Source organism: Eptatretus burgeri, chromosome 8 (assembly GCF_056783735.1).
Source record: "Eptatretus burgeri isolate ZD-2024b chromosome 8, Ebu_testis_v1, whole genome shotgun sequence".
Classification (NCBI taxonomy): Eukaryota; Metazoa; Chordata; class Myxini; order Myxiniformes; family Myxinidae; genus Eptatretus; species Eptatretus burgeri.
The window spans coordinates 20,753,087-20,770,637 of record NC_140968.1 but is presented as its reverse complement, the minus strand read 5'-3'; the positions used below and the strand labels follow the sequence as shown (position 1 = coordinate 20,770,637).

General features: G+C 43.2%; 1 protein-coding gene across 2 annotated transcripts in view; it reads right to left on the bottom strand.

The window, feature by feature from the left end:
• Positions 1-17,551, bottom strand: part of HMG20A (high mobility group 20A) — a 96,243-nt gene that overhangs the window by 62,014 nt on the left and 16,678 nt on the right. For both annotated transcript variants that reach the window (XM_085891089.1, XM_085891088.1), the window contains 4 exons: positions 16,152-16,271; positions 14,941-15,085; positions 14,646-14,861; positions 13,293-13,413 (listed from right to left, as the gene is read on the bottom strand). In XM_085891089.1, coding sequence (XP_085747215.1) covers positions 13,293-13,413; positions 14,646-14,861; positions 14,941-15,085; positions 16,152-16,243 — 574 coding nt within the window. In that variant the 5' untranslated portion in view covers positions 16,244-16,271. The remainder of the gene's footprint in view (positions 1-13,292; positions 13,414-14,645; positions 14,862-14,940; positions 15,086-16,151; positions 16,272-17,551) is intronic.

The following is a 17,551-nucleotide window of genomic DNA, read 5'->3' as shown; positions in this document are numbered from 1 at the left end:
AAAAATCACTTTTTTTCTGAATGATGCACCTTGTTGCAGTTTTCATTATCTTGACAATAAAGTGTTTACATGGTCAATACTTCTGATTCGTGAGCTATGTTGTTGTGTCTGACGCCCCCGTAGAGTTGAGGCTTGGGAGATGTATATTTGCCGAGATATACAATAGGCAAAATGGGGAAAAACGCCAAAATGCCACTTTTCGCACCCTGGCGACCAACTGACAGCTCACTGCCTTATTGGGCTAAGATCTCATGGAGAAATTTTTTCCTAATGTCCACCATACACGTGTCTACAAGCAGCCCAAAGTTCACCTCACACCCCTTCCCCGGAATGAAAAGTGTTTTTAGGGCCTTTTCATAGGAACTGCCCAATGCCTACCACACCTCCTGAGCCACACAATATTTTTCATAAGCCACGCCCACTTTCCTACGCCACTCCCACGTCCACTTTCCCTCAGCTCTGTCCACTTTCCTTTGCCCTTCATAAAAAATGACGGTGAATAGACACCCGATTTTTGAAGGACTACCACTTGAAAAATAAAACCTCAATCAAAAATCGGCTCAAGTAAAATTTTCCAAATTTCTCAAAGTGTTTAATTCTGAAGTCTTGCTTCTCTACATTCAAAACTGAAGGACAAGTATTGAAAATACTGTACGCGGTTTTTCGGCCGCTACACAGCAACGGGTAGTTTCTCGGCAACGAAATTCAAATGCGCACATTCCCAACAAATACTGCACATATCGGCAAAGTTTCATCAAAATCGGTTTGCTGGTTTGTGCTGTGGATCCTCACGTTGCAGACACGCAGACACACATACACACACACACACACACACACACACACACACACACACACACACACACACACACACACACATACACACACACACACACACACACACACACACACACACACACACAAAACCCGACAATAAGGGATATCTAGCATATATAGCGAATCCAATTAACTTGGTTCTGAGTCAGGGGCAACTCTTTATGATCGAAAAGGTATTATTTGCTTGTCCAGTGATCATCAGTAACATGGGTGGGCTGATCTCCACCGAATTTTCATAAATGCTGTTCGGACCCAGGGTCAGGTCATGGGCACAACCCCCCCCTCCTCCACCTCCCAGTGGGGTGGGGGGGAGGGGTGTGGATGGAGAAGACTTAAAATTTTCACCTGTACATGTTTCACAGTGCAAGTACGTAGTTTACTGACCCCAGCTGCAGATGGGGTTTTATTAGCCACGACACAAAATATATTTACCTCAACTCCCCCCAGGCTGCTCAAATTAGATAAATACAACATTCTCAATGGAAGGGCTGAATCATGCCAGTTTATCATTTGTACAACACCACACCCTAGGGTGTTAACCTGGAAAACCATTTGGCAATAGTGTGACTAAATGTAGTCCTGTACCAATTTTCATTTTGCATTTTTCCCTTGTGAGCTCAAAGTTGAATTTGTTCGAGACATTCACAATATGAAGCTCTCTGCCAAATTTGGTTCTCGCCAAACTCATTGTCCAGTTATTATGCAGAATATGGGATGAACGCAATACTCACGGCCACTGTGTGAATAATATGCTGAAGCAAATTTTAAAAAGTGATTATTTTTAAAAAAGGAAAGAGGAAAAAAAATGAAGATAACAGTTGAAGAAGAGTGAAAAGAGAGAAGGAGAGAGATGAGGAAAGGGAGGGCAGGAGAGAAGAGAGAAAAAGTGAAAAGGACAAAGACAAACAAGAGCATAATAGTTGAATTCATAAAACAAATTTGACCTTAAAAATAATTGGTGGTTGAATTAAATGACCAAATATGCAAATCCTCTTCACAAGTCAATCAGCTGAAAATTGACAATTTTAGAAAGTTTCCCTATGTAAACCTTTTGGCTTATGTTGTTCTGAAAAAAATAATTGGTGGTTGCATTCAGTGACCTGATATGCAAATCCTGTTCAAATTCAAGTCCATCAGATGAAAATTTAGGTCTTTTAGAAATTCGACAAAGTTGTTGACCTTTGGCCTAAGTTGACCTTTTGACCTCAAAAACAATTGGTTTCTTGCTTATGGCGAACTCAACCAGGTGGTGAAGTTTCGTGCATATTGGCTTAAAATTGTGACCTGCAGGCAGTTGAATGACAGCCAAAGACAAACAAACAGACAGAATAACAAAGTCGACTGACCAATATACTTGAAAAATCTTTGATTTTGCAAGTAATAAAATAATAACATGGAGGGAAAGGATTGAAAAGTTAAGAGATGGGAGGTCTAAGTGAATAAAAAGCGCTCACGAATCTAGAGGGGGTGAATCCAGTGGAAAGGGCAACGTGATAAAGATTTGCCTTTTATGCTTGCAACTGTCTGTGGTGCTGAAATGGAGAAAAAAGTAACCTAAAAATGTTTTTTGCAATATCAGCTTACATTTTAAAAACATATTTTTCAAAATTGGATCTGGAGTTAGATTTCTCAAAGTAGAGATTACTGCATTAGTTTTTTTGCCACATTTATGTCGAACTCAGTCTTCATTTTAATTCACATGGAAGATAATATTTATGCCCTCGTTTTTATTGGTTCACGAAAAAATATTTCCACGAAAAATATAAGTGACCACTATATTCGTTATTGTTGTGTGTGTGTCTGTCTGTCTGTCTGTCTGTCTGTCCCGAGCATAGCTCCGTGGGTTTTGATCCGATCCTGATGAAATTTTGGTGGGAGGTTTATATCATGATCTAGTTGTGTTTTCCTGAAAATGGGCGTGGTCCGCCCATTATGGGCGGAGCCACGCCCAAAAAAACTTGTGTTTTTAGGGGGTAGCCGATTTCAATTGGCATCTTCTCTTAGGGGTTTTGTCGATTCTGACAGGGGTTTCGGTATTTTGTTAGCCCAATGGCACCTGCTTAGCCCCACGGAGCTCGATTTTTCATTTTCGTCCCAAGGTCAAGGTCACAAGGTCACGAACTTAGAAAATTGTGAATTGTGTTTTTAGGGGGTAGCAAATTTCAATTTGGATCTTCTCCTAGGGGGTTTGTCGAATCTGGCAGGGGTTTCGGTATTTGGTTAGCCCAATGGCACCTGCATAGCCCCACGGAGCTCGATTTTTTTTATTTTCGTCCCAAGGTCAAGGTCACATGGTCACAAACTTACAAAATTGCGATTTTGACATAAAAATCCATCTTCTCCGAGGGGGTTGTCGAATCTGGCAGGGGTTTTGGTATTTGGTTAGCCCAATGGCATCTGCATAGCCCCACAGAGCTCGATTTTTTATTTTTGTCCCAAGGTCAAGGTCACAAGGTCACGAACTTAGAAAATTACGAATTTTGACATAAAAATCATATGACCGCCCAAACTTTGAGAGCTAGGATGACAATATTTTTTATGCATAATCTTGAGGTCATTCCCCACCTAAAGTCTTGAAACCATTTTTCTCTATCTCGAACACCTTGCCTGTGGCACCCCCTTAAAGTTTGTTTTTACACTGATTTCATGAAAGTATGGATAATCCGAGGAGTGCGAAATGCCATATAGCCTATATGACGTTATATTGTTCCTGGAATGTTCCAGAGGAAGTTTTGCACCAAAGGTCATAATCCTTGACCTTTGACCTTTAAAGTTCACAAAGGTCAAATTTTCAAAGTTGTGGGAATCGAACCGGGTTTTCGACCTTCTTCGGCGAACTAACTCCAATAAGCTATAGCACGTATCCTGTTTCCTTATTTTAATGTCCACAACATTGTTTTGCGACCTTTAAAGGTTATGCAAAAGTCAAATTTTGAAAGTTGTTTAACGAAACCGGGTTTTCAACATTTTGCAGCTAATATATAATCTGTCACTCGTACCACATCATGTTGATCATTTTTATAACTTGGTCAAAAATTATCACATTGTCTCATCCTTGACTTCTGAAACAATCTACATTGTCAAATACCGCTCATGAACCATTGCAGTCTCCAGACTTGTATTTATTTATTTTCTGATTAATAAATTATTTATTGACTTCCAACCTGTCCGCATTTGTCCTTTCCTTCCATTGGTCTAGCATTGACCAAACCTAGATAGACTGGGAGGTTTTGACCTCCCTGGGATAGACTGATAGATAGACTGGGAGGTAATTACCACAGATTTGACCAAAAATAGTCGGCACGCACCAGCAGTTAAAACGCTCAGCCGCCCTAATTAAAATATAATCAAGATAAGATTGGTGCTTTGCCGAGGGTGCGCTCCCCACTCAGGTAACCACGAGACCTCGAGTTTAACAGTATAATTAGACAGTGGACACTGGAACTCGTGGTTAACTGGGTGGCGTTTGTGGTTCTAAAACAACCCACCGTAGCACAACGTTAATTGTGAGTGGTGGCCCCAGGTCCGGCTCTTCCGAGGACAACTGGGGATTAATCCTCCTGAGTGACAAACTGGTGTCTCGGTACCCGTGGCCGCAACAATATATTTGCACGAAGTATGTAATGTGTGGGGTTTATTAAAGCGGTGCGTTGTAATGGAGCACTCGTTTCTAAGTTGTTTTTTGTTTTTGTTTTTTTTAAGTCCTTAGAAAGATTTGTTATTTTTAAATGGTACAAATGGTTAATGCACAAGTGTGACATCCGTCATATTAGCCAAAATGTTACTTTTGTTGACTACAATGCACTTTAAAAGACATGTACTCTTTAGATGAAATGCAAAGTAATTTCTCCTTAAGTCACGGAATAAACTTTAATATATAATTTGACATGTGTGTACAATTCCTATATGTTTAACTTCTACATTAACTGTTTAAAATTAAAAAAAAAAAGGCTGACAAGACTTCACAAGGCCTATACTAGTCGATAATGTTCTTTAGCCTGGTGTTGGCTTAGGCCTAAGTCACATTTGCCACGGCGGCCGTGGGGTCTCCAAAATTTACGGCCACTAGCAATTATACGGCGGCCGCAGTATTTCCACGGTCACACAATGTAGCAGTCACATATGCTTTTATTTTTCGGGGAGCCGCACGGCATATTTAGAAATTGTGGAGACCGAAAACGTGGGGTTGCCGTACGGTCTTTGATTTGATGTCGCACGGTGACGTTAAGGGGGTCCTGCGGCGGCCATAGAATTTTCAAGGCAGACGCAAGGTAGCCCCAAGGTGCCCGCAAGGCGACCGCAGGGAGGCCCTAAGGCGAACGTGCGGCCAGACGGACGGTAACGAGTGGGTTCATTTTTTTTATTTTTACCAGTTTTTTATTTTTTATTTTTTTTATTTTTTTTGGCTTGTCGAATTGCTATGGCGAACGTAGAAATGAAAAAAAGTTATAACTCCGCGTTATAATTCCACGGCGACCCCTACGGCCTGTAAAAGATAGCCAAATGGCATAGGGCCACCCTGAGGCCACCGCAGAAACTCTGCGGCCGCCACACGTTTCTGTCAATTCAGAGGGCGTACGGCCGCCGTAGAGCAAATGTGACTTAGGCCTAAGTGGTTAGTGTAGCTGGCTTCGGATCTTAGGGTCCTGAGTTCGAGCCCCGTTGGCCAATGAATTAACACCAGGTGGGGGTTGACGCAGCGTGTCATCCTTCTGAAGTCAGTGAAATGAGTACCAGTGCACTGGTATGGGGGCACAGCATCGGCAGCATAATCATGCCCCAACAAAATAACAGATACCCAGCAGCCAAGCTGCCATAAGCAAGCAAGAAGAAGAAGAAGACGAAGAAGACGTTCGTAAATATGTTAATAATGTCAGTTTGTCTCTTGGTTACATTATTAAGAGGGAAACTACACAGTACAGACCGACATTAATGTTAAGATTAAGATCTGATTAGCGATGCGATAAAACATCTGAATTAAAAATTTTAGTAATCGCTTCATGCTTGTGTTTAACATCATGAATGATTGGGGAAAATTTTCCCGATGTCAAAAATCAAGCTTTAACGTCAACACGTGTTGAGGCGGCATTGCTGAGAACAAGTGGTCACATTCACTTATTAAGATTTAAAGTTAATGAAATGCAGTCGCTGGGACGTTTGGACCAACATTTGCGCAGCACGATTAACTGTGTCTGCACGAGTACATGCGAGGGCTCCGAGGTTGTTGTTTATAAAAGCTCCATTTCCATTATATTGTTGCGATTATGGAAATTCACAGAACATCATTCAGGTTCCCTGAAGATCAGTTATTTCAGGTGTTTCAGGTTAGGATCTTCCCCACCGATGTGTAAAGGGAATTGTTCGTGTGCCGGGTTGTGAATCTTTGAGGTAGTCATTATTCTTTTCTATCTTTTATTTTAAAACATCGCAACACCGCCATCTCCTCGATGAACAACGCCATCTCCGCGCCAACCATCATCTCCTACAACACAAAACATAACAGCAACCATCATCTCCTCATCATCGACAAACAACGCCATCTTCGCAACCCAGCATCTCCTACAACACAAAACAAACAGCAACTGTCATCTCCTCATCATCGACAACACCAACCGCCATCTTCTCGATGAACAACACCATCTCCGTGCCAACCATCATCTCCTACAATGCCAACAAACATCGCAACCATAATCTCCTACAAACGCGAACAAACATCGCAACCACCAGGCGCCCCGGTGAATGGCCGCGGCACGAGCCGATTTGCATATATGGATCACAGGAAGGCTTCCCCGAAACCAACAAGTGACGTCGGACATGGGGTTTCCAGCGAGGCTTTCGAGGGGTGAGGTCGGAGGTGAAGAGTGGGCGGAGCTCGCCCGGAGTGTGCAGAAGTCAGTAGGGGAGTGGTGGAGAGAAGTCATGGAGAATAGAGGAGCGTCTTGAACCAGTGCCAATTGGGAGGAGAAGCCAAGGTGCCAGCTGCGGTGGAGTCCAGCGAGTCGTCGGAGTCTGGGCAAGGAGAGCCAGCGGCAGCGGCGGAGCTTGGTGGTCTGGGAAAACGACTCTGACGGCGGTCGAGCAGCGTCGCTGAGGTAGTGGACGGGTCATTAAAGAGCATCAACTCTAAAAGAGCCAAGGACCCGTTCACTCCTCCGAAAGCGTCGCCGGCCAGGCCCGACAAAAGGCCGTAACGAGAGCCGGACCACCGAGGGGAACCAAGCAGCCGCTCAAGCCGCTCGCCCAGCTGCTCAAGCCGCCCGGCTGCTCAAACGACTGGCGCGTTGCGACACAAAGGCCAAGCAGAGACACCAGGGGTCACCGACCCGAAGACCTTCAAGCCATCACAAGGGACAGCCAGGTAACCTACCCGGCCTCTTGTGAGCCTTCGATCATCCAGGCTCCGAGTTGGAATAAAGGCTCACGGCCCCGTTTCTTTTCTGGGTTTTGTATGAAAGTCTGTTCTGTGGCGCCTTGTCTTCTTAAGTAGAAATGATTTAAGTGCATGCCTGTACATAAGTGAATAGACAGCGGCTGTAGGCTTTGCTTGTGTCATGTCCCCTTCCCCCATTGATTGCTTGCTTGTTTAATAAATGCCCCGTTGTTTGAATGTAAAACTGCTCGTTGCGTCCATTTCCTCCCACTGACTTCCACGGCGCATTCGGGAAACTAGTAGGCTGTTAAAGCCAATAAAAGTGGTCATTTGATCCGACGGAACTTGGCGATTAAAACCGCTCGGCATCGCACACGGAACGAACGTGCTAAGCGGCTCGTTTCCGTACGAGTTCCGTCGAGGTATAAATTCTCGGTACTTATGTCTGCACGGATAATTAGGTATATCGAGATTCGGCGATTAACCCTGTACCGCGTGGACAGAATATTGGCAGTTTATGGTGCGTTAAGGCACCCGTAGCAGGTTTCCGGAGTTGTCCGGAAGCTACGACTGAATTCCGGTTTTCGGCGGACGCGTGACTGCGGTTGGGCCATAAGCGAGCGGTCGTGCGTGGTGTCGAACCGGTGAAATTCGTAACAATATGTTATACCGTGATCATTGCTGTTACTATTACTATAAATCATATAACTAAACATTAAAAAAAAACTACAAAAGAGTAATCGAACATTTTATATAGGTGGTGTAAAAGACTGTGGTTTTAAATGGTGGTAAATGCTATGATTGCCAATGATTTATAAGGGGCCGTTCAAACATTAATTAACGCTATTTTTGCGAAAATATGACACCCCTTCACCCCTCTCTAACGCTCCATAACGCTAGACCAGAAGCAGGCACCCCATAATATTACGGGCCAAAATATGGAATATTACAACAGCAAGAGGACCATAATATGGAATAAAATATTGATGCAAGTAACAAGTTACACTGTTAGTCGGTTTTGATATTTAATAGTCTTCATTTACAAAATACATGACTGCAAACAAATTCTTCTTTTCTTTTTCTTCCATTTTCCAATACATGTTCAGCACAGGACTTGGACTCGGGACTGCTGAATTCGCACTCGGACCAGGGGGACAAGGACTGCAACACTGGTGATCACCCTGTATTCCCCTTGTTTCACTGATGTGGATCTTGCAAGAGTGCTTACGATTCCATAGACACACTCAAAGTGGTCTGCGACTTCCATACTGCTTTTGGGCCCTGATATTGAACTGGTTGTCTTGATGAGAGGTCAGGTGAACTTTGCTGAGACTAACTTGTAAACCAAGTGCTGTCATTTGAACAGATGTTAATCTAACAATTTACATTACAGTATTTAACTTTTTATCACATCCTGAAAATGAACAGAAATAAAATTGGTGTGAAACACAGTAAAAATGAGGCAAACATAATTTTTTTGGTGTGAATGAATTTCATAATATGTACGGTAGTCCTCACTCTATGTTTGGACTAAGTTTTCGAAGAGTGTGTCATTGTATTACCCCAACGTGTACATGAGGCAAACAACAACAAAAAAAAGTTGTCCGTTTCCGGTTACCCAACAGCGTAATGCTTTAGTCACCCACAGCATCCCTTTCCTTTTGTGGTCAGTTACCTCCCTTGGGCACTGTTCCTCTCCAATGGTGTGTTTGCATTGGTTGGAGTTTAGTTTTCACTTTCGGGGCAAAAGAAAAACTTGAAAAATGTGATGGAGTCAATGACTACTTAAGAACTTTGTCACATTGTGCATGGACAATCATTCTACCCCACAGTCATCTGTCATACCTGATAACTTCTTTGTACATGGTGCACCCCACAGTAAATCTGGATAGTCAAGATCGACATCAATCTGCGTTTCTCTATTCGAGATTTTTGTCCTGTTCTATCAAGTTTAAGAGGACAGTAGTTCACCAGAATCAGAGATATCCGAAATGCAAAGCTTGTCATCAGTATTTGACATTATTATGGATTCCTCAAAACAAACACAAACACATGCTGTAATCGCCAAAGCTTAGCGTGCATGTGAGGGCTGTTAGCTTAAAAAATATATACACAGTATATACATATTGTTGTGGGTATGACTATTAGGGGTTAATAAATGCTGAGTATAGTACAGTTATCTCCAACAATTTTAGATAAGTGCAACGTAATTGTGTTGTTACATCATGCGTCACTATAACGTGTAGATACAGGTACACCTCTATTTACGTTGCTTCTATTTACGTTGAGTTGAAGTTGCGTTGTCCATCAATATGTACCCAGGTTATGAAATACATCTCTTTCCATCAAAGTTACATTCAAACCACGTGTTTTTGGCTTTTTCCATCACAGATTTTCCTGACCTGCCCAGTCTTAAGCTAATACAATGAGATTGTTCATGTTATGAAGCTCGCAGGCATGCACACAGCCACACATTGTTTGCTCGTATGAGAGCCAACACACAACGCACAGCAAGGGGGGGCATGAGACAAGAGGGGTGGGAGTGGGAAGGACAAAACAGTGGGGAACAGAGATATTAGATCTGTGGAAGGGAGAGGGATGGGACAGGGTACAGGGGTATACAAGATGGACATAAACAGGGACTTTCAGGAAGGAAAGCAGGGAATTTGAAGGAGGTGGGTGTGGGGTGGATTAACGGGGATAGAAAAGATCAAGGATTTGGATCGGATACGATAGGAGGTGGTGGTGAACAGCTGTTTTGAAAGCCTGGAGGGAAGAATGAGATTGAATAGAGTGAGCAAGTTTATTCCAAAGGTGGGGAAAAAGACGAATGAAAGAGTGAAGGTGAGCAGCGATTTGTGATTTTGGTAGTATTACTTGAAGGGCTTTGTTGGCGGACCTTGAGCGCCCTGCGGAAATGCGGAGGGGACAAATCGCGGAGAGAGCGGGGGGGGGGGGGCTGGAGAGGAGAAGACAGACGGTGGAAGACAGAAAGACCACCGACCTGCCTGCCGAAGTCTCAACCTCATCGTGGGAGATGCCAATGATCCGAAATGCCTTGGTTTCCACAGCATGAAGCCGAGAAAGGTGGGAGGTAGGAGCACCAGCCCATAGGGGAGAGCAGTACTCCATCAGGCTGCGGGCAAATGCTTTGTATGTGGTTAGGAGCTCAGGTGGGTCGAGGAAGGACTTTTCACCACGGAGGATTCCCAGTCGGCGACTGGCTTTGGAGGCCAGCTTGGAGATGTGGCTTTCCCAGGAAAGATCATGGCAGATAGTGAGACCCAGAAGCTTGAAAGAAAGGACTTCTTCCACAGGATTGTTGAGAAAGTAGATGGGGGGGGGGGTTCCAAACGGTACTTTCGGAGAGAAAAAGTGAGAGTGAGATTTGTCAGGATTGAAAGACATGTTCCACATGTTGGACCAACTTGTGATATTTACCCAGATCTGCAGTGAGCGATGAAGCTGCTGCTTGCCGGTCTGAGGGATGACAGATAGTACGGAAGAGGGTGGAGTCATCAGCAAAGAGATAAAGAGGATTTTCCAGAGTCGGAGAGATCATTGATGAAAACCAGAAAAATAACAGGGCCCAGAACTCTGCCTTGAGGAATACCAGCCTGGAAAGGAAGAGGGAATGAAAGAACTCCATTTAGGGCCACACGTTGACTGCGACATGAGAGGAAGTCTGCGAGCTATGAATGGAGTTGGCCTTGGATACCACAGGAAGAGAGTTTGGTGAGCATGGCAGGGTGCCAGCCCATGTCAAAAGCACGCATATGTCTCAGGATATGGCTCTGATTTCATGTCCAGCATTGAGGACCTCCATCCATTGTTGGGAGAGCAGAAGCAGCATATACAGGGTAGAGTGACCTGGTCTGAAACCAAATTGATGATCGGAAATAAAGCCATTGGAGAAGAGGAAGTATTTAATGTCTGAAGGGATGATGGATTCCATAACCTTGCTGATGATTGGGAGCAGGCTGATTGGTCTGTCGTTGCAGGGACGTTTCAAGACGTGTCTGCATTGAAGTGAGATAGAGGTTTTGTACAGTGCTACATCACACTTCAATGAAGACACGGCAAACCGTGCTGCTGTGTGCGGGCTGGAAATCTTCGTACAGTGTTGCTAGATGTGAAAAGTGGAAATATCGATGAGAAGCTCAAAATTATAGTACATTGTCAAATCGTTGTAAAATGACAATCACATTTTATTCACCAATTTCATTTAACCTCAGTCACACTTCAATGACGACGTGTCAACAAGAAACCATGCGTTGCTGTGCCGTGCCTGTGTGTGTGCCGGCAAAGGCAAGCTTCATGGATGGAAGAACATTTCTGAAATGTGCCCCGTGCTCTTGTTGGGTTGTACATGCATCCGTCGTCTTGTATGTAATATTCCAGTATGGAATGTAAATATAGGCCAATTAGATGACACCGCAGTCGAACATTCTGCCATCATGGCCATTGTCATGGCAACGGAAATGCCAAAGCACGTGATTTGAATGACGTAACTTCAGTATAAAGTGTACTGTACTTTATTCTGCATTTGTGCTGTTCAGACGTACTGAACTTCCAAAATCTTCATCATGAGTTCTAAACATACCGGTGGTAATAAGAGCAAGCTTGTGGCTAAGAAAGTGCATAAAACTAAATCCGGAGGTGAAATTGGATGTTATAAGCAGAATGACGAGTGGTGATCGTGCTTTCGGTGTTGGTCGGCAATTAGGTTTGCCTCCAATAACCGTACGAACAATTTGTAAAAATGACGAACACATTCATGAAAGGCTACATGTGCTACGCCATTAACATCCAAGTTAATTACGAAGCAAAAGAGCTCTTGCATGGAAAAGATGGAACATATGCTGGCCACGTGGATCGAGGACCTCATTAGAATAAGGACACCTGAGAGTCAAGCCATCATACAGCAGAAAGCTCAAAGTTTGTACGATGACTTCCAAACAAGGAGAGCGAAAGTTCAGTTTCCACTGGCATGGCTAAAGAGACCTTCACTGCCAGCTGTGGCTGGTTTAAAAAAAAGTCACAATCTCCACAGCCTCAAGCTGACAGGAGAAACTGCCATTGGAGATGAAAAATCAGCAGAAGATTGTGTCAAAGTTTTGAAGATAACCATTGAGGAAGGTAGATACAGCCTGATGCAAGTTTTTTATGTGGACGAGACTGGCCTTTACTGCAAAAGGATGCCATCCAGGACACTTATGTCCCATGAGGAGAAAACAGCCTCAGGATTCAAGCCCTCAAAAGACCATGTTACCCTTTTGCTAGGTGGCAATGGAGAAGATGATTGCAAGCTTAAGCTATTGCAGATTTATCAAAGTGAGAACCCGAGGGCAATGAAGGGCAACTAAATCACCATCGCAATCATCGGAACATTTTAAATTTTTTTCTTTTTCAACGATGCTTTTGAGGTGGCTAGGACAACGTGGGCCGAGAAATGGCGCCCATGAAGTCCAGATCCAACGCCATTTACATATTCATTCATTTTTCTTTGGGGACACCTGAAATCAGTAGTTTATAACCCAAGACTATGTACTATCGAAGACCTAAGGAATGAAATCAGAAACTATTGTGCTAAAATTGATATCAACGTCAAGAAACAAAGAAACCTACAAACAAGAACCAATATATATACACATATATATATATATATATATATATATATATATATATATATATATATATATACATATACATATATATATATACATATACATATACATATACATATATATATATATATATATATATATATATATATATATATATATATATATATATATATATATATACACATATACATGTCGATAGCTCGCAATTTGAGCAATTATTACAATAAAATTTCAAAATAAATATTCCTACGATTCTAGACTTTTGAAACACGATGTATAATTAAATGAGTTACAACTCCACCATCACCCTTTCATCAAGTTTCAGTACGTATGCACACACGGTTTGAAGGCCTCTTATTCGTAATTGCAAGCAGTACAGTCTTGGAATAATTTGGAAATATTCATTACCGTGAGTATTTATAATAAGACTGAGTGCTACTTCTGAACTCTGTTCTACCAACCTTTGCGCTGTCGCTTTTCTTGGGCTTTGCGACTGACGGCGCGACAGGCCTCACTCTGCTCATACCGCTCCAGTTCTTTCACGTAACGCTCTTTGTCACGCTCTGCTTCATCCAGGTAACGCTTAAAATGGGGCAGCAAAAGGAGGAAGGAAACCAAATCGACGTTTACATAAAGAAAAGAAAAAAGAAGAAGAAATTTAATCATGAAATGCTCAAATTGAACACTGGAAGAATAACTTCCAAAAATATTAACAACATACATACATACATACATATACATATATATGACTGGAGAATCAGCACGTGCTGAAATACAGTGGAATCTGGATAAATAAGCGTATACTTGAATATAAGTGTACCCGTGAAAAGAATCTCGATCATACACCCGTGAAAAGAAGATCGAGATAATCGCGTTTTACAACTCTTGTAAGAACCAGTAAAAGACGTGTAAGAAATTCCCACTTAACACAACGACTTTGATGTGAATGGTGAAGAATGAGGAAATGACTGTTCAGAATGCAAAAGGTTCAAGGAAGATAGGGAGCGGAAGATGGGCCTTTTACCCGGTCATGGAAAAACGAACTTTGTTGTGGAGTTGAAACAGATCCATGCTCGAGGACTGAAAGTGTATTTAGTATTAGTTTCCAAGGTAAGGACAATTAAAATTGCAATGATGTAAAAACTGACATCTATGCAGCCAATCTGAAGAACATTTACCATTATAAGCACGTCATGGCTTTTTGAATATAAGCGCATAAGGAAAATAAGTGCTAAACCTTCTACTAAATCTAAAAAAATAGGCGCATATGCATATTATTCAGATTCTACTGTAGCTATGATCTCGGAACACAGGTGTGCAGCAGAAAAAGGAGCATTCAACGTGAGAAATGAAAGGAAAAGACCATTCACAAAGGGCCATGTTGTCCAAGCAGGGCATGACGTGTGTCCCTTCCGAACAATATGAAACACACCGTTTACCTCAACACAAAACTCTAGGGACTAATATCACAATCTTTCATGCAAAGCAAGAGGAGATAACTCACAGCAGAAAAAAAAATAGGATAGGAGTACCCAATGAACGGTGGGGAAAAAGCAATGAATGAAGAGGTAACAGGCGTAAGGGGTGGGGGGGCGCAGCGACATGGGGCGCTAGGTGCGGGCGGAGTAGCAGCAACACGGGGGGAGCGGCAGCGGCACAGGGTGCCAGGCGAGGGGTGGGGGTAGCAAGTGGAGCCAGGCAGACGGTAGTAGCTGCAAGCGCAATCGCAGAAAGGACAGAGCAGTCGAAAGGGCAGTCGCAGAGTGAACAAGGCAGCCACAGAGTGGAGTCACATGGGCAGTTGCAAATCCCACCTGTTTATCTTGTGTCGCCAATTTGCTCCACTCATTTCCAAGCATGCGTGTTATTTCTGGGAAAGAAACTTCGGGGTGTCGGGAGCGCATCTGCTCTCTGCGTTCATTCAGGAAACGCACATAGCCCGTGAGTGGTGCACGTGGAGCATTCACATCTTTGTTTGGCTTCTTCCTCTTCTTCCCCTTTGGCCAGCCGCCCTTCTTAACAGGTCGTGGCTGTGAAATGGAAAGGCGGGAACTAAGTACAAATATTTTAATGTAATATGGAATGAGCAATGAACAGTACACTGCTGACCTCTTCTTCTGTTTTGCTCTCAGGCTCCATGGGGGACGATTCTGCCTGCAGCAGAGGTGCATTGGAGATGTCGTCCACAAAGTCAGGTCCAGCAAGCCCGGGTGCCACAGACTCACTGCTATAACGTGCCTCACTGCTTGCAAACCTATCCCAGGAGGATGGGTCAGCAGTTTTGGGATGAAGACAGATGGAGAATTTTCATGATTGAAATTAGACCAGAGTAGGGTGAAGATCTCTCTATCGAGTGCAGCCTGTGGCTGCTGGTTGCATCATTGGTTGGGACGCGGCTATGCCGCTGATGCAGTGTCCCCCTTACCAATACACTGGTACTCATTTTGCCGACCTCAGAAGGATGACAGGCTGAGTCAACCTCCTGGTGTATTTTAATTCAGCAGCCAACGGGGCTGAAAACTCAGGACCCTAGGATCCCAAGCCGCCACCCTAACCACGAAGCCAACTCCAGGCTTCGGGTGGAGATGAAGAGTGATTAACACAATCCTCAACCATCAATAGCTTGACTTAAGATCAAGGACTTCACTTTGTTTTATATACAAAAACAATAATGAATAAAAAATTCACATTTCAATAAAAGCTGTACATGACCTTTGAAGGAGAGTCAAAAAGTTTTTTCCCTTTCATAAAGTTTTATAGCCCAAAAACTGACATATTCCAATCCATCCATCCATCCATCCATCCATACATGGGGACCATACTCTGTGCAGAGCGTTGGTGCTGCCGAAGCAGTCTCCTTGGCTATTGGGCACAATCCTGGACGGGTCACCACGCCGACAGAGGATACCAGCATGCTGGCACTCATTTTGCCGACCTCGGAAGGATGACATGCCGAGTTAACCCCAACTGGTATTAATTCAACAGCTGAGTGGAATTTGAACTCAGGACCCTAGGATCTCAAGCCCACCACCCTAACCATTAAGCCAAAACCAGGCTTACATATTCCACTGGTATGGGGAACTCACCCATTTTGGGGGGAAATGTATGACATTGGCTGGAAAGAACAGAAAAGGAATGACATCCATTCCGAGCTTCACTGGTGCAGGACCATTCCTTCATGGTTTTGGGGACGGGAAGGATATATAATTTTTGACTCCCCTCATCTTGGCAAATGATGCAATTAAACTTTGTTCTCCAATAATCAAAAAAAGGGGTTGTTCACAACAGAATATTAGTCAAACAGCGGCGGAACCACCCACCCTGCATCCACTGTCAACTCAGAGCTTTCCTTTGAGACTTCTTCATCAGCAAAGAGTGGAGGTAAAGATGATCCAGCCATCAGCCCTTCCATCTCCAGCTGCTGCGGTACTGCACCAACACTGCAACACATAAACAACTTGAATTGATAATTTCGACAGACAGCTATATAAAAATTCAAACAGTAAGCTAATCTGATGGATGCACCATGACTAGCGACTAGTTGCAGATTAAGGATCCCTGTGTCATAATGGCCAGACAAAATGAATTTGGGGACTGGCTCAGAGACTACTCCTTGGGATGACAGGATGTTTAGGATCCATAAGCAACTGATAACAGAGTCCGCAACCAACTTAGCATTCACGTACATGTTATTATGTGGCAACAATCACCAAATGGAACAAGGATGCAAGATGTTCCAACCAAGAATAAAATTTCATGCATCATCACATATCACAGAAAACATCCCAACATCGAAAATAAAACTCGCTTTACTCGGTGATCAAAATTTAAAACTCGAGCAAAGTTGATGGCGCTCCATCGCAAATCCCCACGCTTCCCACCTAAAACAAAAATTCCAAGAAGTTCCATCAGGAATGACCCAATATAAAAATTCACCCAGGGTGGGGCCAGAAATGATATTGCCCTCACACCTCATTGCCAAGTAATGAACAAAACCATGAAGTTTGGTGAATTTCGACAAAACTTTTCGGAGGAGATAGCGTGATGCACGGAGGGACAGACAGACACTTTCAGAGAAACAGACAGACGGATCCCGTTACAATACCCCCCTCATTTTTTTTCAAAAAGCGTGGGGATAACAATAGTGGAATCAATGTACATTAGAGATTAATTTTTGAAAAAGAAAACATTAGAGCCATTTGAGGTGATTTTAGATTTTAGCACAGTTACTATTAAACCATCGCAGGAAACGCGTTTAATACTCAAATTGTGAGACTTGGTATCTTAATGAAGGCATATTTCCTGAACCATTGTATTTATTTCAATTAATCTTTGAAAATGTTGTCCTCAGTTTTGTTTAGCTGTTTGCCGATTCACACTTAGTGTCTCAGTCGCTCAGTGTCTGTAGCACAGGTTCAGAGCTGCCAAAGCAAACCCACGGCAAGGATTATACTGGGTGGTTTGCCATTGGCTTCCCACAAATAGTCAGGAAAGGAATTTGTAACTTGTTCAGGGTGCTAGAGAAAACTTAGCTACTTTTCACAAAAGACATTCAGAGATCTTTAACATCCACTAACTCCAGTTAACAAATGGGACGCCTGGGTCAACGTCCGTTGTAGGGACGGCAAATATTGTGATACAATGCCCTGCCTGTGAAGCACCAATCTGACAGTTTATAGGTCAGGCCTAGAATTGAACCCAAAATAGACAGCTCTAGTGT